The 22,607-nt window shown below is 36.8% G+C and overlaps 9 protein-coding genes across 9 annotated transcripts; 2 read left to right on the top strand and 7 right to left on the bottom strand.

The window, feature by feature from the left end:
- Nucleotides 1–1,205: 1,205 nt before the first annotated feature.
- LSM04_009024 (Protein kinase domain) lies at nt 1,206–2,195 on the bottom strand (the record flags this gene model as incomplete). Its single annotated transcript, XM_067335452.1, has 1 exon — nt 1,206–2,195. One exon carries the CDS (start codon nt 2,193–2,195, stop codon nt 1,206–1,208), a length of 990 nt encoding a protein of 329 aa, XP_067195457.1.
- Nucleotides 2,196–2,560: 365 nt separating this feature from the next.
- Nucleotides 2,561–9,775, bottom strand: LSM04_000991 (PRO8NT domain; the record flags this gene model as incomplete). Its single annotated transcript, XM_067335451.1, has 1 exon — nt 2,561–9,775. The coding sequence occupies one exon, from the start codon at nt 9,773–9,775 to the stop codon at nt 2,561–2,563; it is 7,215 nt and encodes a 2,404-aa protein (XP_067194964.1).
- Nucleotides 9,776–10,257: 482 nt separating this feature from the next.
- On the bottom strand, nt 10,258–11,745 carry LSM04_002149 (uncharacterized protein; the record flags this gene model as incomplete). Its single annotated transcript, XM_067335450.1, has 1 exon — nt 10,258–11,745. One exon carries the CDS (start codon nt 11,743–11,745, stop codon nt 10,258–10,260), a length of 1,488 nt encoding a protein of 495 aa, XP_067195039.1.
- Nucleotides 11,746–12,082: 337 nt separating this feature from the next.
- Nucleotides 12,083–13,894, bottom strand: LSM04_002828 (uncharacterized protein; the record flags this gene model as incomplete). The annotated part of the gene is made up of 1 exon (XM_067335449.1): nt 12,083–13,894. One exon carries the CDS (start codon nt 13,892–13,894, stop codon nt 12,083–12,085), a length of 1,812 nt encoding a protein of 603 aa, XP_067195075.1.
- A 467-nt stretch (nt 13,895–14,361) lies between these two features.
- LSM04_006763 (UNC-50) lies at nt 14,362–15,099 on the bottom strand (the record flags this gene model as incomplete). The annotated part of the gene is made up of 1 exon (XM_067335447.1): nt 14,362–15,099. The coding sequence occupies one exon, from the start codon at nt 15,097–15,099 to the stop codon at nt 14,362–14,364; it is 738 nt and encodes a 245-aa protein (XP_067195309.1).
- A 293-nt stretch (nt 15,100–15,392) lies between these two features.
- On the bottom strand, nt 15,393–16,820 carry LSM04_000966 (Sperm-tail PG-rich repeat; the record flags this gene model as incomplete). The annotated part of the gene is made up of 1 exon (XM_067335446.1): nt 15,393–16,820. One exon carries the CDS (start codon nt 16,818–16,820, stop codon nt 15,393–15,395), a length of 1,428 nt encoding a protein of 475 aa, XP_067194962.1.
- Nucleotides 16,821–17,107: 287 nt separating this feature from the next.
- On the bottom strand, nt 17,108–19,543 carry LSM04_000723 (uncharacterized protein; the record flags this gene model as incomplete). The annotated part of the gene is made up of 1 exon (XM_067335445.1): nt 17,108–19,543. One exon carries the CDS (start codon nt 19,541–19,543, stop codon nt 17,108–17,110), a length of 2,436 nt encoding a protein of 811 aa, XP_067194954.1.
- Nucleotides 19,544–20,558: 1,015 nt separating this feature from the next.
- LSM04_008625 (uncharacterized protein) lies at nt 20,559–21,632 on the top strand (the record flags this gene model as incomplete). The annotated part of the gene is made up of 1 exon (XM_067335444.1): nt 20,559–21,632. The coding sequence occupies one exon, from the start codon at nt 20,559–20,561 to the stop codon at nt 21,630–21,632; it is 1,074 nt and encodes a 357-aa protein (XP_067195426.1).
- Nucleotides 21,633–21,985: 353 nt separating this feature from the next.
- On the top strand, nt 21,986–22,423 carry LSM04_007607 (EF-hand domain; the record flags this gene model as incomplete). The annotated part of the gene is made up of 1 exon (XM_067335443.1): nt 21,986–22,423. The coding sequence occupies one exon, from the start codon at nt 21,986–21,988 to the stop codon at nt 22,421–22,423; it is 438 nt and encodes a 145-aa protein (XP_067195361.1).
- Nucleotides 22,424–22,607: the final 184 nt, after the last annotated feature.

Below are 22,607 nucleotides of genomic sequence, written 5' to 3'. Positions count from 1 at the left end.
TAAAAAAGAAATCCTTTGCCACAAAACAACAAACCTTCCGTTAAAAGTAAACCTAAATACACCTTTCGTTAGGGACAGTAGCAAAAAAGAAAGAAAAAAAAAAGAAAAGAAGAATACAGATAAACATAAACACATATAGACATACAAATCTACATAAACACAAGCCAAACCCAATGATTTCATAATGGTTAGAATAGGAACTCAGCAAAACAATAAACATGGAATGCATACAGAGTGAATTCCAGGAAGCGTACATCCATTAGTACTTACACATAGTAAGACTCACAAAGACAGTCATAAAGCGAAAAAAAAAGACATCAAGAGGAGAAATACACCCTTTTTGAAGCGGTGAAAATTTCAAATATACTTTCTTAATTCTTTCCTTAATATATTCTTTTTTTTTTGTAATTTTCCTCGCATCTCTCACTTTCATTTCTTTCTTTCGTGACGGCAAAGAGCTGCACCAAGAGAAATTCAAGAAGGAACAAACCGTGTACATAGTTTGCGGAAAATAAGGAAATAAAGAAAGATGCACAATCAAACAGTTGATTCATTCTCAAACTTTAGATAAACTCTTCGTAATCCGTTCGCGCACAGTTCTTTTCTTCTTCCCTTCAGAAACACAAAAGCCCTTGGTATTATTTACATGCAAACAAACGCATCCCTCCATCGTTCTCATTATTAAGAAGACACAAACATACACAACACCACATGTTCCTTATCATAAAACATCGAAAACCGATTCTCCTAAATTCTCCTACCAACAGATAGAAAAAAAAAATACAAATGAGTAAGCGATAATAAAATGAAAACCAACTTCAAAAACAGATAAACGAGCATATACCCGTTAAAAAAGTCAGTAATCTCTTATTACCGTTTATATCCTTCGTTTCTACCAGTTAAATGAACATGTTGCATGCGCAATGAAGCAGTCATAAGTATCCACACTACACAAAAAAGCAAAGGAAAAAAAAGAAAACGAGACCCAACCTCGCGTTCAACTCTGGAAAGAAGACCAAAAAAACCATAAAAGGGTATCACACATGCTAAAAGAAGAAAATTCACTATAACATCAATATACTGTACTTATAAAAAAAAATCTTAATCAACTTCCCGTCGCCATAACTTCCCACCGAAACCATTTTCATGGAAATATATAACAAGATCACAAAAAAAAAACAAGAACAAAGACATATCCAGGAACACTAGAATCCACGGAATTCAGCCTGCTGTGCTGCAGTTAGTGGAGCTGCTCGATCTTCTTGACTCTCAGGATATCGCTCAAAGTTACTTGTATCACCGGGATTCTTCGCCTTAACAGGGATAGGAGCGGGATAATGACGTGCAAAAAGCTTTTCCCAGTTTGCTCCATGAAAGTAGGGATGGTTCTTCACATCTGCTACACCGCCTTTTAGCGTACCCAGGCGCTTTGTGTGATCTGTTTGCAGCAATCCCTTCACAAGATCACGTGCACGGGCATCAAACCAGTTTGGAAATTTAAAGCGCCCCGAGAGAATCTTCTCGTACGTTCGGAACGGCGTGTCGTCGTAGAACGGCGGATACCCGGCGATGAATTCGTACAGCAGAATGCCCATGGTCCACCAGTCCACCGCCTTGCCGTGTCCCTTGCTCTGGATCACCTCCGGCGCGAGATACTCGGGGGTGCCGCAGAGCGTGAAGGTGCGCTCGGGCACTTTCTTTGCAAATCCAAAGTCCGTCACCTTCACATGCCCCTTTCCATCCAACAGCAGGTTCTCCGGCTTCAGGTCACGGTATATGATGTCTTTGGAGTGCAGGTATTCAAAGGCAAGCACAAGCTCCGCGTGGTAGAATTTGGCCACATCATTTGGGAAACGCCCGGCAGAACGAAGGTGTGTGAACATCTCCCCGCCTATCACAAACTCAAGTACAAAGTAAACGCGTCGCTCATCCTGAAATGAACAGAGCATGTTAACAATGAAGGGATGTGACAACTCCATAAGAATCTGTTTTTCTTGATTTATATGCTGTACTTGCCTCATTTTTAGGATTTCGCGTTTCTTAAGACATTTTACTGCATAGTAATCACTTGTTCCTTTCAGTTTCGCGATGCGAACACGACCGAAGGAACCTGTTCCTAACGTGTCACCCATCTCGAGGTCTGACAGTTTCCATTTTGAGCTGTCCGGTTTTACAAAAGTGTATGCCTCAGACATGGATGTGAAAATATTTTTTGTTCCGTTTGTTACGCGAAGCCAACTCTGTATAACGCCAGAAAAACCTATTGTAATAATATGTGGGGGGAATAGATTTAAAAGGAAAAAGAAAGAATAGGGAATTGTGAGGGTAGATAAAGAATAATATACATTTAGTTAAAAGTATAATAAAATGAGACTGCATTTATACCCACAATAATAAGTTAAAAACAAAAAAAGATTTCATTATTACCAATATTTCTGATTTCCCAGATTGCATGACGCTTCTTATTACAATTGAGGAAAAAAAAAAGTTCAGATGCGGTCACTTTTTTTTTTTTTTGGGGGGGGGGGGGGGGGGGAAGGGTCATGGCAATAAAATCCGTTTATGCCATAGCATCATCAATATCGGCGATATCGATTGCAGGGTCGTCTTCTGAAAGTCGAACGAAATTTAAGAAATGATCTGGTCGGTGCTGTGAGGCAAAAAACAAATAAGGGAGGTCAACACAAACATCAAACTCCGTAGATTCACGCCAAACAGCTCCTTTAAAGGCGTAGTTCCAACCACCACTATTAGGAACCAGAAAAAATCCCTGTAACTCTGGGGAAAGTGTAGCACGGCAAGGTGTAACGTGAGTTGCCTCAACTTCTGTTGACTCCTTTTCTAGTGCTTTTGTGTAGTTCTCTAGGGCCCATGATATACCTTCTCTAGTAGTGGCATAACAACGCATATTAAGTCCATCTTGGGAAATTCCCAATACGGCTGTTACAAGACCTTCTGTTTGTAAACCTTCATTTGCGGCTAAAAGTCTTCCATGCAACGCCAAATCTCTTGTGTGAATAATAGGTTCCCCACCACTGCATCTAAGTACACCAAGAAGAGAAAGATGATTTTCAACAAGAGCAGGATGTTGATGTGGAATATGTACTGGCGTAGTACACTCCACTGCGGAACCTTTTTGTGGAGGAAACATTATACACAGAACCTCCTTCACATTAGGTGAGTCAGGTAAAGCTTGTCCAAAAAGATAGGCACAACACTGTGCTTGTACATCACAGCATGGAATTAATAATTTAAGGAGTTCTGTAGGGATGATAAGTTGATCACTACTTGCTACTGTCCCTGTTACATCAATTTCCAAAGGAGTAGATTCATCAAATGCTGCCGCATCAGCTAAGGAACGTGTTCGCCAATTACTTGCTGTTGTAGAATTTCCAAAATCAAAGGCTGCTTTTACTTTTTTCTTTATAGTTTCACCAGTCTTTGTGGTTATATTTGTTACTTGTTCCTGTATTAATTTAGTCCGTCTCATTTCTTCCAATTCTTTTATTTCTTCTTCTTGAATTTCAACCGTTGTCATTTTCTTTCCGAGAAGAATATCTTTCTTTTCCATTTCAGTAAACTGATTTGGACTAACATTCATGCGTCTTGCTGCGTCTGCAATAATCATTTCTTGCAATCGCACCGATACCCGTTCCCATTCCATCCGAGTATAAGTTGGCCAAAAATGTGAGTGATGGACTTCAACGTGAAGATCTGGTACTAGTGTTTCGCGAGTTCGACTGAGATTAACGTGATATCCACGAAGGATAAGGTTTAAAAGATTAAAACAAGTAGCAGGTTGGAACTGTTGTAACCAATCATCATATAAACAAAATTCCCAACCTTTGCTTTCTGTAGCAGAAATACGTAAATCGGCCAATCGACTATGTCGTAATATCATCGGAATAGCAAGATTAAGATCACTTTGTCCAATAATAATATTTGGATAATCCAATACAAGCATATTATGAAGCGTTTGTCTAAAACGACTACGAGTTACGATGATTTTACCAGGTCGTTGACTTGCAGGTGTACTTCGTAACCAAGAAGCAATCTCTTCAGCAGCTTTTTCTCTCGCAAGTTTTGTACGACGTTTTTGTCCTGCGAAAACACTTTTATGCACCACACTAAGTTTCAATTGACCTGTTATTGGTTCAAAAATAAGTACAGCTCCATTCTCAGAACGAAATTTTCTCCCACCTTCTGCAGTTGGTTGTTCACTTGTAACATATGTGGCACTATCATCTACAATCCAAGTACGCATTCCTTCAGAAAACAATTCTGCAATATTTGTTACAGAAAGACCTGCTTCTGTCGGTGCTGAACTAAAAAGTTGTAGATCTCTTTTCATTCGATCACGTAAGGTATTAAGGGCAATATTATGCCGCATAATAGCTGACATAAGTTTTACCATCAAAGGTTTTAACTGTGGAATCCAATAACCAAAAGCAGAGTGACAATTATAAGCCAAATCGATACCTACAACTACACCAGCAGGAAATGGATACATTTTTGCTGCTCCATATTCATAAAATTTTTTCCTTGCGTATTCTGCAATATTATGACTATCATAATTACCCCAACGTAGTTGAACATCAATCCAGAATTTCCCTGTAGTATGAGAACGATACTCATCTCCAGCTTCATCTGAAAGAACGGTTGGTTTAGCCGTTACAGGCCAACGTGATGTGGAAACCATAATAACATCAGGTGCAGAACTTGTATAAGTATAGGATTTTTGCGGATGTTGTTGTTGCAGAGTAACAGAAGCTGCGTCCAATTCAACCATAGCATCCTTTAATTTACTTGCAATATCATTAACAACAGCTCCATGACATTTTTCCCATAATGAACCACTAAATATTTTAATAAGTGACTTCTTAATCGTTTCAAGTTTACCACACATAAATACACCAGTTGTATCGATTTTAGATTCAAATCCAGCTTGAACATCTGCTCGATTAATAGTTGGGGACCACCATAATGCAAAACGTCTATTAGGAACATTAGCAAGACCTGCACGTTGTTGTTTAGCTAATTTACTGTCTTTTTTAGAATTTTCAAATCCACCAGAGCGATTAAACTCAATACCTTCCCAAGAAGGAAATCCTGTTCCTTTAAAAAGACTATGTTCAAGAATAGCCTCTACACCACCAAGTGCAATATTCATATCAACGCGATATCGTTCCAACACACCACCACAAATATTACCATCATGCTCTGGATGAAACCACCAATTTTTCAAGTATTTACCAGCTATGTAGCGTTGAAATTCCATACGGCAGCGAAATCCCTTGTCAAACTGGAACAATTTCGCATGACGTGAAAAAAGCGCACGAATACGTGGAATACCTTTATTTATAATATGTTCAATGTCATCAATAGAAAGACGTGTTCCAGCTGCTTTTGCTTCTCTATCCCGTATACTAAATTCTGTCCATGCTTTAACACCTTCTCGAATTTCTGTTTCCCATGGAGTATAATACTGAAGAATATTAGGAATAGGAATATCATCTGCATTTGTAAGTCCAGAATAGAAAAACTGTACACCTGTACTCGTCGTTTTGGAATAAATAAGATCACGTGCTGGAATAAGGGAATGCCCCACAGAAAGCATTCCAAGACCTCCCAAATCAGTTGGTGCGTAAAACATAGCAGGAGGAAAACGAGCTTTAGATCTTGAATTTAAAGCCATCATAACCCTAGATTGCATTCTATGTTCTGCACGGGCAAGAACTTGTTGTAATTTGTCTGTACCTAATATAGCCTCTCGGTAGTAGGGTACAATCTCAGTAATAAGAGCATTCCATTTAGCAGCTATACTTTGAAAAGTAGAACTTCCTACCATCATAATAGCACGTCTAGATTTATTTCGTATATTATTTACGTGTTCAGGTGAAACTTGAAGGAAAGCTCTTGCTGTAACGTCTTTTGTAGTACTATTTTGTAAACTCCACATAGATTCATTTTCTAGTACTTCTTCCTCTGTACGACAAACGGGTAAAATACGTACTGAAAAGCCTCCCATTTCAAATAGCATATTAGGATTATCTTTAGAATATACACTTACAAAAGTATTACTTTCATTAATTTCCGCAATACTTGGTGGAAGACGTCCATGAAATTCCCATAAAACTGCACGTGCAAGATTAACATCATTTAAAAATAAACGCATACGTGCATCTCTTGGCCATTGATTTGCATTTTTAAATCCATATACAGACGCATTAAGGGCACGTCTTTCAGGATCATCCTTGGTTTCATCCAAGTAACGTCGTCGAACATCATCAACTTCAACTTTACTATATTTTAGTAATATGTATACCTCATTTTTATATCTGCAATATCCACGAATAGGGTGAGATGTCGCAAGGAGAGGATCTCGCATAAAACTCATAAATGGATTTGGTCGTCTCGCAGGACCTGCAATTTCTTGACTTCGTTGTGTACCAAGTAGTAAAACATCCGTTACAAGTCCCCAATATTGTGCTAAAAATGAAGAAAACATGAAACCACGTAATAATCCTTTACGACATTGATAACTCATATCTTTAAATTCCACCACAACATCATGACGACTAACAATATATTCTACTAATGATTTATCCATAACAAGTTCCAATAAAGGACGAAACAAATTCCAATCCACATTATCATAAAAACTATCTTCAAGGTCAGCATGAAGGAGGACAGTAGATTCATCTCTTGTAATATCCCAAATTCCAGGACTATCATTTATACCTTGACACCATTTATACACAAGAACAGGAACAGGTTCCATATCAGATGGTTTTACCCAATTAGGAAAAAGTCTCTGTTGATCCATAGCTTCATACCACAAATATTGATCTAGAAAAGAGTCCACTAATTTTTCAGCAGGAACCACATTGTAGATAGGATAAAGAGTTGAAAAAGTATCCATATACTCTACTTCAACATTTTTAAAACGACGTACTCGTGCCAAACAATCTACAATTTTTGATAAAGTTTCATGAGGAGAATTAAAAGCTTCTTCAATACGTGCTTGTTCTTCTCGTTGAGCTTGAGTAAGTCGATTTGCAATATTATGTTGATCACGAAGTCGATTTAAAGCAAGCTCCAAGATACGTAGTTCTGCAGGTCTAGAAATTTTAGGAAAAGAAATCTTTTTAAAACCACGATCACTAAGCCAATTTGCCATCATACGGTAAATTTCAGTTGCTTCTTCAGGTAAAATAATATGAGGATCTGTTCCTTCCAAATAAGAACGTTGACGTTTTTGTTCTTCCATAAGTTTTAAACGAGTAAGTCTTCCAAGATTTTTAATAAATGCCTGTTTATCTACAGTATCTCCTTCATTAATACGTTTTCGTTGATACTGTGCTACACGGATATACTCTTCTGCCCTAAGTTTAACATATTTATTAACTAAATCAATTAAAGGTTTTGCTAGTCCTGGAACAGACCATTGTAGACCAGCACGCCAATGCCTAAAAGCTTCATTCATATGTTGATCCATTGTACGAATAACATCCATTCGTACATTTTCAGGAAGCATCTCTTTCAATTCACGTCTAAAATTTTCTTTTATATTTACGTCCTTATCAGTTTCTACTCGTTGACGTGTAATACGTTTTCCATCATACTTTCCTTTAGATTCACGTCCACGAAGAACACGATCGGTTAAATTACCAAGATAACGTTGTAACAAAGGAGTCATACCACGTAGAAAAAACACCCAAACACGCCATGATGGAGCCCAAAAACCACATCCTGGTCCTTTTAAAACTTCTCCTACATTAAATTTACTGTAAAGAACATGTTTCAAATCTCTAGCACGCTTGATTTGTCTCATAGCTCGTAGTTTATAACGATACACACCTGTTAATCGACCCAAATGTGAAAAAAGATAGTGAGTTGCATCTGCTAATTGAAGAGCATCCGTTTTCCCTAGCCTATACATAGCATGCATATCGACAAGTTGTTTCATAAAACCCAAAAGTTCACGAATTAGATGAAATGCAGGACCTAATCGACTTTTCTTGATTTCTTTTGTAGTTAATGTTCTTGTAGGTTTTGCTTCAAAATTATAATCAATATGAACGTACGGTAAAGATTTTACATTAATCAATTGTACTAACATATTGTGTCCTTGTCTCATAACTTGAAGACCAGCTTCCATCCAGTCAATCTTTGTTTTTTGAAAAAACTTAAGTTTACTCAGTTCATCAAGTCTACGAAGAGGTTCAGAAACATTTTTTTCTCCTTCTTTCGCTTTTAATCGTTCTTTGAGTCGATCTCGACGAAGATTCTTAGCAACATGATGTTTTAAAAGTTGTGTATAACTTCTAAGTATTTTATCTCGTGTATCAGTTGTAAGCAAATTTGGAGGATCTTGAGACCAGTGTTCTGCTACAGGAATATCTATGCGTCGCTTCATTCCTCCTTCAAAGCTGTTATATGGTGGAGGTGCAAAAGCTAAGGTCATAGCTTGTTTTGTATCCACATCTTCTAGTGGAAATTCCTCTAAAAATGGAATAAAATTATATGGTAACTCTAATTCTTCTTCCGTTGTTGCTCCTTTTTGTTCTTCTTCTTTTTCAAAATCCATATTATTAACTTCCTCTAGACGCCGAAGTGTGGCTGAGCATAGTACACCTGGTGTTCCTGGTGTTACCTCAGGGTGATTACGTTGTAACGCTTTAATTGGGTTAAGAGAAGGATTCCATGAAAAACACGGAATATCAGGATTATCATTTTCCACACGAACCTCTGCGGGATAGTGATATGGAGCTAGTGTCACTCCCTCCACAACATCGCTGTTTAAGAATGGAAATGCAATTTGACGTTCGGTTAACATAGTAAACCGCGGTTTTCGTGGGTCATCGCGGTGAATCACACGACGAAGATCATTAAACTCCGTCCAGTCAACATCTTCTTCTTTTACCGCCGGAGGAGCCTCAAATTTAGGGGCACGTGGAATAGCCAGATGCATAGCCTTAGCCGCATAAAATGATTTTAAATCCCATAGATAATAATAATTTCGATCATCCAGTGTGGGAAGAATTGGAGCAGCACTTCGAAAAAGACATTCTACTACATTAATTGAAAAATAATATCCATTAGGTCGTCTCGGTCCACGAATTTGATCTGGATGTACAAGTCGTGGAAAAGGATCATAAAACCAATCAATAATAGCAGCTGCATCTTCCTCATCAAGATCATCTCGCACCGCAGGTGGAGGTTCACGATCCATAATGTAATCTCCATAATCAATTGGGGGTTCATTATCATTACTTTTATGAACCATACGACGAAAAGCTCCACCTTCCTGTTGCAATTCCACTTTATATGAACGCATCTTTGTCCACATGGATCCCCACTGGGCAAGATACAATTGCTCTGGTACTGTTGGTGTATCCTCCACCAGTGTAAGGACTCCTCCCATATGGTAGACAACATTTACGTAGCGTGCTTCTTCCCATGGCATAGGCATATTTTCAAGTAATTTGTAAAGTGCCAAAGGTATGTATTTAAGTAATGCAACACAGAGTTTTCGCTCAGTATTAAAACGCTTCCCAGCAAGGTCACCATTGTCCTTTACTATCTTACGAAGATACTCTGGGGGTACATCATCCTCTTGATCAACAGCCTCGTGATAAGCAGCACGATACCCATATCTTCTTGTATTTAAACTTCTCCATTCTGCAATTTGATGTTGTTTAAACTCCGCATTATACTCATGTTCACCTTCCACAATATCGTGTTTAGTAAAACGTTCCTCCTCCGATTTCATCTACTACCCTTTTTTTTTCCCTTTTATTATTCTTGTTTGTGTGAGTAAGTGAGTGTGTGAGAGCGTGTATCCGTGCGCAAATCTCCAGAGATACTTCGCTGCACCCAAAAGGAAAATCCCGCTTTTCTTTTTCTTTTCTCCCCTTTCCTTTGTATGAAAATTAAAAAAGAAAGAAAGAAACAGATAGAAAGGAAAGAAGAGAAAATCAAAGAGAAAAAAAATCTGTGTAGTACATTCACTCATTTTTCTTCTAGAGGCTAAGAAGAGAATAATAATAATAATAATAATAATAATAATAATAATAATAATAATAATAATAATAATAATAATAATAATAATGTATAGGAGTCACGCTACTTCATTGTTGCCAAAGTTCTATATCGTCGAGTAATGTTGTATCCTACAGTAAAAACATAACGCAAACAAATCAGGGAGCAAATAATAAACATTATAAAAGAAGAAAAAAAAAACAACTTCACTAATCATCTTAGAGTGTCAACACGAGGAGCAAATAAGGCATCACGAAACTCTTTCTCAGATAAAGATTCGGCATTAATGTGACCAAGATTTTGTGCATCCCAAATATCCCGACGTTCTTCACACTCGTAGGAAATATTAAAAACTTCTTTATGTTTTCTCCCAAATAATTGTGTTGGTTCTGAGAGAGGATCACTACGCCATAAAGCAATATCCATTCCTAATGTGTCACATTCCTCAAAGGAAACCGTAAAAGTATCACGTCCCATTTGGTAGAAAGGTAATGGGGAACGTGTCATTTGCAAAAAACGTCGTAGTACTACATTATCCATTCGAAGTACAAAAGCTAAATAATTAAGCATTTTTCGAATTTTTGAAGGCATTGTAACTTTCTTTCGACGTGAATCAAAATCAAAATGATGATCAAAAATAACATCAAAAAACTCATACGTATTAAAACGTGGTACACCAATACAATCACAAAAACGGGTATATAAACATTCCTTTCGACCCAATCCATCTTTTGGCATTCCTGGAGGACAAAAGTGTCGATGAACTGTATCAAGAAGAACACGGGTTTCCATCATATAAGAATCGTCTACTCGAGCCAAGTTCATAGTGAGACCAATAAGTTGAATATATTCAGTAAGGCTCCAGTCACTGATATTTTTGGTACTTGTAAAGTCAATTTGAGTAATCTTCATCACGACAGCAGCCGCTGCCAACAAACATGTTGCTAACCATAGGAGTAAACAGAAAAATATTTTAAGATAATCTGTTAAAGTGAAGGCGTTTTGAATAAGTGGAAATATATTTTCCATCGCAAACGTTGGGGATACGATAGAAACACAACGCAAAACAGAAAAAGTAGAGATTCTATTCGTCAAAGCAGCGATATCTACAGCAAGATTGGTCCCCACATTATCACAAACAACTGCTTCCACAATCACAACTAAAAGAAATAATAGAAAAAAGTAGACTACTCCAAACTCAATACAAAAAACCACTTTTGCTGTCGTCACTATCCATAAAAGGCTATTGGCAGAACTGGTGTCTTGAAAAACGTTAATAGCCACAGCAATACAGTTAACAGTCATCATGGTAATCATCTTTCCAAGGCAAAACAACTCTGCTAATTCAATGGTCTTTTCAAAAGTATCTCCAAACATATATTTAAGACAAGACTGATCCCATAAAGGAATACGATAAGCTTTATTTGTAAGACCTACATAACGTCGCCTTTCAAGACGACGACCAAGAAACTGAGGTGGGGTTGCCTTCATATCCTTAAGTGGTTGATATGATTTACCTACATCATACTTTGAGGGGCGACGACACCGAAGGGAGTTATCGGTGCCAACAGAGAGAACTCCCTCTTCGGTATCACGACTCCCACTAGGTAGCACATAGTATGAGAACGGTGGTACAGAGAAGACGTTTACTTCATCCCGTGACGATTCTTGACCCAATTCTGGATTATCAGTATCGCACATATGTATTAGTAGTAGCAGTAGTAGTATTGATACAGAAGCAAAAAAAAAAAAAACAAAAAAATTCTTTAAAGAGCTTCTAAACCATATAAACACTTTGATACTGAAAAACAAAATACAAAAAATAAAAATAAACATGTAAAAAATAAAAATAAATAAAAATAAAAAGAGAAACACAATCACCATATTAAATAAACATTGAATAATAACATCATAAAAAATAAAGAAAAAAAAAACAGTAACTCTTGTTAAGTAGGAGAAGTTTTTTTTTTTCATCCTTGCAAATAGTAATATATATATATATATATATATATATATTACACACCAAAGTGTGTGCAAACTATATCTCAGGTATAGCCTTAAAGATGTATGCGTTAGGTTTCCGTTTTTCTATCTGTACTGCTGCATTAATCACATCAGGCCATCGAACTTCTCGATCTGTACGACGTTGCATAAATCGTAGGGGTTGAAAACCTGCAAAATTCCCTGTACGGGTGTAGTGACTCTCGTAAAACCATTTCACTGGACGAGATTGAATTCTTCTTTGCTTTCGAAAATCCGCATCAGGAGTATCTGGTACATGTTCCTGATACTGTTCTTGTGAAGGTGTATTTTCAATACCCCACTCCATGTTGGGTGCCCAAAAACGAAAATCTGCCCATTCCTCTTTCCAGTACCACGCCCGCATTTCTGACATCTTTGCTGATCGAAGTGTACCATCAGGTTGTCTAATAACGAATCGTCGACGTTTTTCATTTGTTGGATCTAATTCCAATTTTTTTAAGGCTTCATGTCCCACGTTTACACCAATTTCAGCAAACATCCAGTTATGCTCAGATTTATTAGCATGTTGACGATGTGGGCCTGTCCAAAGAGGCATTTGACCATATTGTTGTACGGGTTCTCCAGTTCTTCCAATCATCTCAGGAAACATACGACGATATACGTCATAGTTATCACCCCAATAATCTTCTAGATCTTGTTCAGTCTGTAAGAAGCGATAGGGATCATCCATTTCCCAAACATTAGCGTAACTTGCCTCTCGACGATTAACAAGATCACGGAAAAGAAATTTATCACTGTAAAAAGTTATTTTTTGTTCAGCAAAACGCATTTTACCATAAAAAAGACCATGTTTTCGTGCCCTAACATCTCGTATCCACTCCAAGGCAAATAGACGTTTAGGTAAAGACCAATCAGGTTCTACACAAGCATCATAACATGCTTTAAAATGATGCCATACAAGAATTTTTCGAACTAGTGTAAAATCTAATCCATACATCTTCGATAAACGCTCCGGTGGCCAACGCTCTGGTGCTTTACTCCATAATGCAAAGAGTTCAGGACCCAATTCATCACGTACCTTATAATCTTCATTAATTTCGTAACGAAGACGTTTTGACATATCAAAAAATTCAGGAGTACCCAAACTTGTTTGAAATGCAATTCTACGTTGTAATTGCTCTTTATTATGAGGAGAATTCTGTGTTAAAGCTTCTAACCAAAGTATATCTACCGGAGACATAACTGCCAAAAGGGGACGGATTCTTCTATCAAAATGTTCTCGTAATCTCTGCATACCTTCTTCATCAAGAGATTTAAACCACTCATTAAGAAATTGAATATAGTCACTAAAGGTACAAGGATAACCAGCATCACGATCGCCAAATTCCAGTGTCCTCCATCTTTCTTTTATAATGTTTTTAATAATAACCTCATCTTGTTTTGTATCCGTACTTGTTTCAGCAGAAAGTAAATGTTTGTTATTCCTATAAATTGCTATCTTTTCCGCATTACTTTTACTTGGAAGTTTTAATAATTCAATGGAAAGAATATTTTGTAAATACCATGCACCAAAAGGATTCGCCCACCAAGGGATATCATATCGTCGGTCCTTAAGAGACTGAGGCATATCCATAAATGGCTGCAGTGCTTCATCCATGTCCTCTGAACGTGGACGTCCTTGCCATAAATCCCATTGTGGAGCATCAAAGGATTTCATGGTACTCAAGTCTTTTGTCCATACTTTGGGATCACGCCATTGAACTGGCTTAGGCGGCTCTGTTAAGACGTGGTGTTTCCATGATTTATGTTCACGGGGACCACGTTTATTAAACGGGTAACGGCGCAGTATTAAACTACGACTGAGCATATTTACTCCTTAACACTTTTTTTGTTTTTTTTTCTTCCTCTGCCGTATGTAATTCTCTGTACTTCTTTCGAACTTTTTTTTTAGTATATCTTTCCCACCCCTAGGTTCCAACCTATCCCCGCTTTAGTTTTATAAACGCATATATACAGATTTGTGACGAAAGTTAAGTAAATGCGTGTGCATTGTGTGAGAGAAAGAAAGAAAAAAAAACAAAGAATCATATCAAACAAAGGAATTAAAAACAAAAAAGCTTCCTATTTTCAGAGAAACATCCAATGAGAATTGCTTTTCGACTAAAACAGAGTTTGCCATTGAATGTTTTCCTGAACACTCTCTTTCATTCAAAAAAAAAAAGACTGCTGTATATCACGGGGGAAAAAAAAAACATTCAGATTTACCACAAAATATACGAGCCGTAATTTCAGAGAAATAATATGCGAACATGTAAGGGTGGAATGCGAGAGTTTCTAGCTATGCCATTCCTGAGAAAGAGTCCATTGAGTCAGATTCCAGCTAGTAAAAATGGTTATAAGAAAAATACAGAGCACAATAACAGCTACAGGATACATTAATTTCTGTTGCTGTGTCAACATTGGAAGCTCCAAATAACCAAGAAAGACAACATATCCATACAATATAGAACCTATCATATACAATGAATTACTGGTAAAACTCGCAAAAAAAGAAGTTTGAAGAAGTAAAGGCAAAAGTATGAATTGTACTACTTTGGTCCACATAAAGTATGGGAAATAACCGTTGCAATGAATATCAAATGAGTAATGCCAATCCACTTCACGACTTACCCCATGCGTATACCCACCATTTATTAAAAACCGACTTACAAATATCCAAGTAATTGTTGTCATTATCAGGCCAGAAATAAAATAGTTTAAAACCACTTCATATAGTACATTGTATAATATTTGAAAAGGTCCCCCTTTTAATGCTAAACCATATGCTACAATTGTAATAACTAACGCCAATACCTGAAGAACAATAAACGCTGGATCATCTCTGTGATAGTGGTTTTTCGTCATCTTTCGCGCCCTACACATTTTATTTACTAGCGAGGGTTTCAAGCAAAGCGAATACATTTGTGACAAAGCTGAATCCAGTTCCATCTGATCAACTTGAAAAGCACGACGAGCAAACTCTGGTAAATGTGTCACCCATCTCGACGACGGTGAAAGTCGTTGAGGTATCATTGCTCTATTTGAGCAAAATCTCTTATCTACGGAGCAGTAACTAAAGTAGAAAAAAAAAGGGAGAGAAAAAAAATCTCTAGATTCAACAAGAAAAAAAAACCCTAACACATAAAAAATAAAATTTCCAATTATCTTTTTTATTTTGGTTTCTTTTAATCTCTTGATATTGTTGTACAATAAGGAAAAATTTATCATAAGACACATCTTGTTCACTCTTTTTTTTTTTCCATGATTCCACGAAAAAACATCCTTTCTTCAAAAAAAAAAAAATGATAAAACAAAAAAAACTACTTCTACATCTCTTCTGAAGATCCAATTGTACAATTGAGGGTCTTCTTTAACAAAGTACTATCGTAAAAATAGTAACCTGGACCAGGTGTACCTCCAGATACATTCTTAAATCTTCCATCATTACCCCAAGTACCATTTGCAGATCGTCCTCCACCCAAAGAAGATTTATCTACAACATCATAATGACCTGGACCTGGGAATGATGAATTGAGATCTGTTGTTTTGAATCGAGGTGCAGTACCCAAATATGCTTTGCTCGCACATGTTGGTTTAGTCCACTCGTATTTTACATCATATACACGATCTGTCGATACATTCGAAGCACTTATCGGTGAGGTATTATTAAATGTATCATTCCGTAATCGTACAGGATGAATCCGACGAGGTACACGTACCACATTATGACGAGGCTCATATATTTCATTTATCTCAGCAGTTTTCGAAACAGGAAAACGCGGCGAACCAGAACGAAACGGTACAGTATGTAATAGGTACTTTTTATGTTTAGCAGGCTTTTCTGCTTCGTAAATTCCTGGACCAAGATTAGATCCCAAAGGTTGTGTATCGCGATCTGTTTGTGAAATAAAAGAAGATGTTCCTTTTCCTTTCCACCCCATGCATGGACGTCGTGGAGCAATTTCCCCAGTATAAGCACCTGGTCCAGGACCCTCATCATGTGAAAAAGGTGCATAACGATTTGCTGAAGAACCAAAAGCAGAAAAATTTTCAGGATTAATAGTTCGATATTGTGGTAAGGATTGAAATGTAGATTGCAAATCATAAGCACCCGGTCCAGGAGTTATACTTTTATTTCCAATATTTGAACGCACAGTTTTTGTAGCAAAAGAAGAAGTTGGTTTTCTACTGTAAAGATTTTCATTTGAAGTAGGAATATCATAATGTCCAGGACCTGGTATATCGTCAAAACGAGGAGAATTACGAGGACTGTATCCTGAAAACTTTGCATATCGTGGATTTGCACGTTTTGCTGCTCCATAATTTGGGTTATATGAACCTGGACCTCCGGTAATTACTTCAGGTGTGTAATTGGGATTCGATAATCCAAAAGTATGAGATCGCCCAAAAGAGCCTCGACGATTTCCATTATGAGTGTATGATCCTGGTCCAGGAATATCATCGGCTCTAGGACCAGAAAATCTATCCACTGCAGAACAAAAAGGAACAACTGTAACATCTCCTTTTCTACGATTCTCTTTTATTACATCATAAGTTCCAACACCAGGTGTTGCAACTAAATGAGTCGAAAAAAATCTATTACTAGTTGATCCAAAGGGTGCTGTTCCATGATTTGGTTTTGAAGATCTTTCACTTAAATTATAAGATCCCGGGCCCACACCAGGACCTGTTGCACCAGCAGCGTGAAGACCTGGAAGTTTGGCACGAAAAAGGGGTAACTCTTCCTCAATCATACTTACTTTTATTTCTTCAGACACACACTACGATAATAATAATAATAATAATAATAATAATAATAATAATAATAATAATAATAATAATAATAATAATAATAATTAGTAATAGCAAAAAGAATGAAGGAGAGAAGAAGAAAAAAAAACATATATTCATATACTTGTTGCAGATCAGTCCCAGTTTGCAAATAAGCAGGGGGAAAAAAAACACATAAATAAAAGAACAATTACCAGAATATCTTCTCAAGATATAAACCAAATTGGACGATTTTTCATATTTTTCTCCTTTATACACTATAAATAAAAACAATCATCAAGGCAATAAAAAAAAATATTGCCCATGTAGTATAAGCCGCGAGAAATCGAGAACTTCTTTTCTTAAACGGACGCGATGCACAATCTGGACAAAACGTTTCTTTAGAAGATGATGATGATGAAGAATAAACAACATCATTCGGTTGAAAAACTGAAAAACACTCCTGACAAAATGGATTATTTCCATATTGAATATTTTCTAGACGAATTAATTCTTCTCCGTTTTTACCATGAGGATGAGAACGGCAACAAACTCCGTAAACTTCTTCACATAATAAACATTCCCATACAGCAGGTTGTCGAGGATGGTTTATACAACTATACTTACTCGAAGAGAGTAACCACATATTGTGTCCTCTACTACATGTTGGTATCCAAGAAGAATAATAAATTTCAAGTATTTTTTCAATAAATGTATCTATAAACCTCGTCAAACCAAGTAAAAAAGGAAATTCATTACTACAACTTGCTTCTATAAGAGGGTTATGACCACCTGGAAAGACGTTATTTTCTGTAGCAAACTTAAGACTTAATGGACCAGTAAAACCACAAGAACGTTGAATACCCTTAAAATATAATTCTTTCTCTGATTTCGTATTAATTTCTGCTTTCTTCATAATTAAGGAAGAACCAATTTGGCTATTCACACTTGGACGCCGAGTAACTGCACGAATATCACGAAGATTTTTTACCACAGAAGGTAAACCATTAAATGCTTTTTCAAGAAAACCCAGAGAATCCTCCAAATGGGCAATTATTAAGGAATCTAAATTACCTAATTCTAATCTAGACTCCACAGCTAAATATACTTCAGCAGCCAATTCAAGAGTTTTATCACCAAATAATCTGAGAACATGTATTGATCCATCTTCATTAGTCCAATTTAAAGTAAAATATTGAGTAATTGCATCTATCAAATTAGATAGAGAATTAATTTCAGAATTACTAATTTCACTAAAAACTACTTGTAACGATGGTATCGAATAAACCTCAATACATTTTGACAACATAGTTGCACCCACAATATCAATAAAACCCAAAAAATTACCCTTTAAAATCATGGAAAAAACATCTATTAGCAAAAAACTATACACTTCATAATGTTGAATAACGTATGTTTTACTAACTTCTTTTATATTTTCATTCGGTTTTATCATTGTATACCAAAGTTCAAGAGTATTATTATAGTGCTCTCTTCTGCATTCTGCGAAACTATCCAAAGAAATCAGTGATTGTCGTAAAGCGATCAAAGTATTACGGTAAAAGGAAATATCTAAAGAAAGAATATCCCATGCAGATAAAGCTACAGAATCATTAAAAAAGTCTTTACGAATCATAAGAGAATATGTTGAATCATTTTTAAATAAATTTTCTTGTCCCATTCTAGTAAGGGTAATAAAACATTCTGTTAAAAAAGGGATTAAACGGAAAACAAGTGCTGCAGTAACTACATCTCTACAAGAAACTCGATGAATTTCAAGATTAGGTTGACGAACATTTCTCATCCATAAAAGACTTGGTGCAGACAAAAGTAATGCAGCAGTAACATCAGGTGTAAACCATTGAACTTCTTCCAATGATCGATTTAATCCAGAACGTTTTATAAATGAGGTAGATACAAAATATTGTATATAGGCAGTTAAAAGACGATGATAGAATGGAAGTTCTACACAAGAAGAATTCCATAAACTATCCTTTACGTAGTTTAATAATGCTCCAATTTTTTTACTTAAAGTATCTAAATTAGGGCGCCGAACCATTCTAACGCCATATCTTTCAGCTCTACGAACAACATAAAGAAGCATTCGTAAAACAAAATACGGAAGTGGATAACATGGAAGAGATGTTAATACTTCTCTAGTATCAGAATCAGGTCGTGTTACAAGTGGAGGACACCAAAATGGTACAAGAAACAAAGAAGGGCAACGAGCACGAGGAAGAGAATACCAATTTGTATTAGCCGTTTCTCCAATAAGTTCATATGATGATGCATATAAAGTTGATAGAGGAATAAAAAATTTAATTGATTGACTATTAACATCAGATTCCACACCAACATCTCCTTTCCAAGAACTCTTTAATCGTGTTGAGAAATCTTTTGTAGGCATAGATACTGCTTCTAATAAATTACATAATCGGCCACCGGGTGCCAAAAGACGAAAAATTGATGAAGCGATTTTTCCGTTGGGTTTGGCATTTGCTATATCCATCCAAGTTAATTCCTCTTCTTTATTTGATGATCTTTTACCACCAAAATCACCAAACAGTAGATCGCAGAGATTAAGAAATCCCCCTTTCTCAAATAAGACATCTAATACAACTTTAGCTTCATAGTTGTGAGGTTGCAGTGGGAAATCAAGACGGTTCAAAAAGGTTTCCAGTGATGCTATTTTCCTTTCTATCCCCATTCTGAGAGTCAGTCTTTTTTTCCCCTTTTCCTTCTCTGTTTATTATTATTATTATTATTATTATTATTATTATTATTTTTTGTTCTCGTAAAACACTCGAGAGCGCACGACTATCCAGAGAGAGAAATAAAAATAAACAAAAAAGAAACCAACATAAAAAAACCACTAGGGAAATGAATAAAACAACAGCGACCCGCAGATAGAGAATGAAAATCCAAACCATATCCACAAGAAGTAAAAAACAGTAAGAGCAGGGATCAAACCACCCAGAAAAATCTACCAAACCGGGCGCCGGCCCACAAACAGCCCCGCCCCACCACGAAAAAAAAGAAAAAAATCAAGCACAAATCCCCGGACCGCAAGCCCATCAGACGAAGCGGGGCGGAAAAAAAAAGGGGGAACCCTTCCCCCCCGTTCGGCCGGCAGGCGGCGGGGGCGGGGGAAAGAAAGGGGTGACGCCCCCGGGACCGCAGGGCGAGGCGCGGCAACACCGCCGAAGCCCGCGCAACAGATGGCGGGAGACGCTTCCGAGTTTTTTTTGTTTCTTGCCGGCCTGTGGGGGTGTGGGGTGTGTGTGTGCTCCGTCCCCGGCTTTACTCGGTAGGAAAGTTTCGTTTGTTGGATTTTGTTGTGGGCGTGTCCGTTGTTTTCTTGTGTGGTTATTTATTTTTTTTTTTTGGTTTGATGCGTTGCTGTGGTGGTGTCTTGTTTGTTTTTCTTACGTTGGCTTTCTGGGTCGGTCCCGCGTTGTTGAAAAGGGCGAGGGCAATTAAAGAGAAGAAAACAAGTGCCTGAAATTGCATTTATTCTTGTTTTGTTGTTTTTTTATAAATTCTTTATTCTTGGCTTTTTTGTGTGTTTCTTTTTCTCTTATTCGAGTTGTTAATTAACTCTCTGGGTTTTGTTGTGTTTTTTTTTGTCGTTGTTATTGTAATTTATTTTTATTTTCTTTTTGAAAAGTTAAAAGGGTAGGTTCGTAGATCGTTTTATTTTTTTTCTTTGTTTCTTGTGTACGATGGCGTCTAGGGGTGTTGTATTTCAAGCCGACATTCTCGAATGGCTCGTGGGAAATAAAAAACCATTACGTGTACTGCGCAAGGAAAGATATGCTTTGGAAAAAGGATTCATCGGTTATTTTAAGGATTTCCGCGACATGATGGGAGAAATTCAAGGAAAAGATTCTAAAGAAGTACAAGAAGTTAAAGATAACAAAGAAGATACTGCTGGATCCCGATCTATGAGTCAATTCTATGAATCAGAAGAACTAGCCAAACGGATGAAATGGAAACGCATAACATGGGATGAGGATGCTGATTATACAAGTTTTTCAAGACGGATTCTAGATAATGATAATTTACTAAAAAATGTCTCAGCCTTTTCTTACATGTCTATTCATGTAACAAAAGATCCTTCTTCAACAGAAGTTGTGAGGTTTCCACCGCGTGAAAAAAATGTGGAGTTGGGAACTCTTACGAATTGGGTCTTACAAGAACGTGATCCTATCAGTGTTGAAAAGTATAAGCCTTCTAGGACAAAAGAAATTGGTTGTGCTTTCACAGTTGATTGGACAGCAGGGGCGGTAAAGATAATGGATACTGCCTCAATTCAAGAGATTCTTACCTTTTTACATACTGTTGCACCACGATTACAAGCTCTTCAAGTTCGTATGGAAGAACAACAGACGAAATTAGTTGATGATGTTCAGAATGTTAAGGTTCGTGTTGGGGCAGATGTTAAATTTAACGAATATGATACGACTTTTTGGGATGATCCAAAACGGAAAACAACTCCTGATTATGTGTCACCAGATGATGTTCAACAATTTTTACAGGGTATGTTGAAATCTGCTTTTCTATATCGCTGGTTCCTTAAGGGACATGGTTTGCGTATCTTACCTCCTGGAAGACCTTATTTCGTTGATATGGAAAAGAAAGAAGTTCAAATTCCAGCAAACTTTGCTGATTATAACTGGTTTGGGGCACACAAACGCTTTGAAAGTATTGAACAGTTTTTCTCAACTATGAGATCTTTATGGTGGATTTGGTTTTCACTAGCAATGATAATAGTGGGAGATGTTGAGCTCCTGTGATGCTTGACTTAAAAAAAAAGGTATCAGAGAGAATAATCTTCACATTTGAAGCTTTAAATGAAAAGGACGAAATCCCTTTGTTACTTGATTTGTGTATGACGAACATTTCAAAACCTATTTTGGGGGTATTTTTTTTTTTTTGTGTGTCTTTTTTTTTTGTTTTGCTTTTTTCTCTTTACAAAATATATGTGAATTTGCGGATTACTGTCTTTATTTTTATTTTTATTTTTTCTATTCTTTCTTTTCTTTTTCTTTTTATCAATATTTTTTTTTTTTTTTTTGGGGGGGGGGGGGGGGGATTTGTAATATATGCATAATATATATAATCTTATAGCTCCCATTTAAAGCAAACAATGCCCTGTGCCGCACTTATGAAAGAGGCCTTTGAGCTTCTTCAAAAGGATGGGAAGATACCGAAAGCTTCTGTTCCAACTGCATTGCGGGCAGCTGGATTGAATCCCAGCGAGGAAAGAATTAAAGAAATCATGACAACTGTAACTGATTTGGATATGCCAGCTTATGAAGCACTTGTTGCAAAACATGAAGACAAGACAGATACACCGGAAGCAGTAAAAGAGGCCTTTCGAGTGTTTGACAAGGATCTTGATGGAACGGTTTCTGTTGCAGAATTTCGTCATATTATGACAACAATGGGCGAGAAATATACTGATGAGGAGTTTCGTGACCTTATTCAGGGATTTGATGACAATGGTGTTATCCATTATGAAAAATTTGTGGCAAAAATGCTTGCCCCTTTTACGGATCACGGGAATCCAGAAGATATGATCTGAGTGTATGTATTCAAATTCATTTTCCTCTTTATTACCTCAAGTTTCTTTTTTTCCTTTTACCATTATTATTTCTTGAAAAGGGGGAAAAAAGATATTGGCTTTCTTATTCTTTTTCTTTTATAATATCAAGACGTGGAGGTAAAGGAATCTGATTATTGTGAAAGAGTTTTTTTTCTTGTCTTTT

The sequence above is a fragment of the Trypanosoma melophagium genome, assembly GCF_022059095.1.
Source record: "Trypanosoma melophagium isolate St. Kilda chromosome Unknown ctg1segment0, whole genome shotgun sequence".
Taxonomy (NCBI): Eukaryota; Euglenozoa; class Kinetoplastea; order Trypanosomatida; family Trypanosomatidae; genus Trypanosoma; species Trypanosoma melophagium.
The sequence above is the reverse complement of the archived record's forward strand: the minus strand, read 5'-3'. Positions and strand labels throughout refer to the sequence as shown.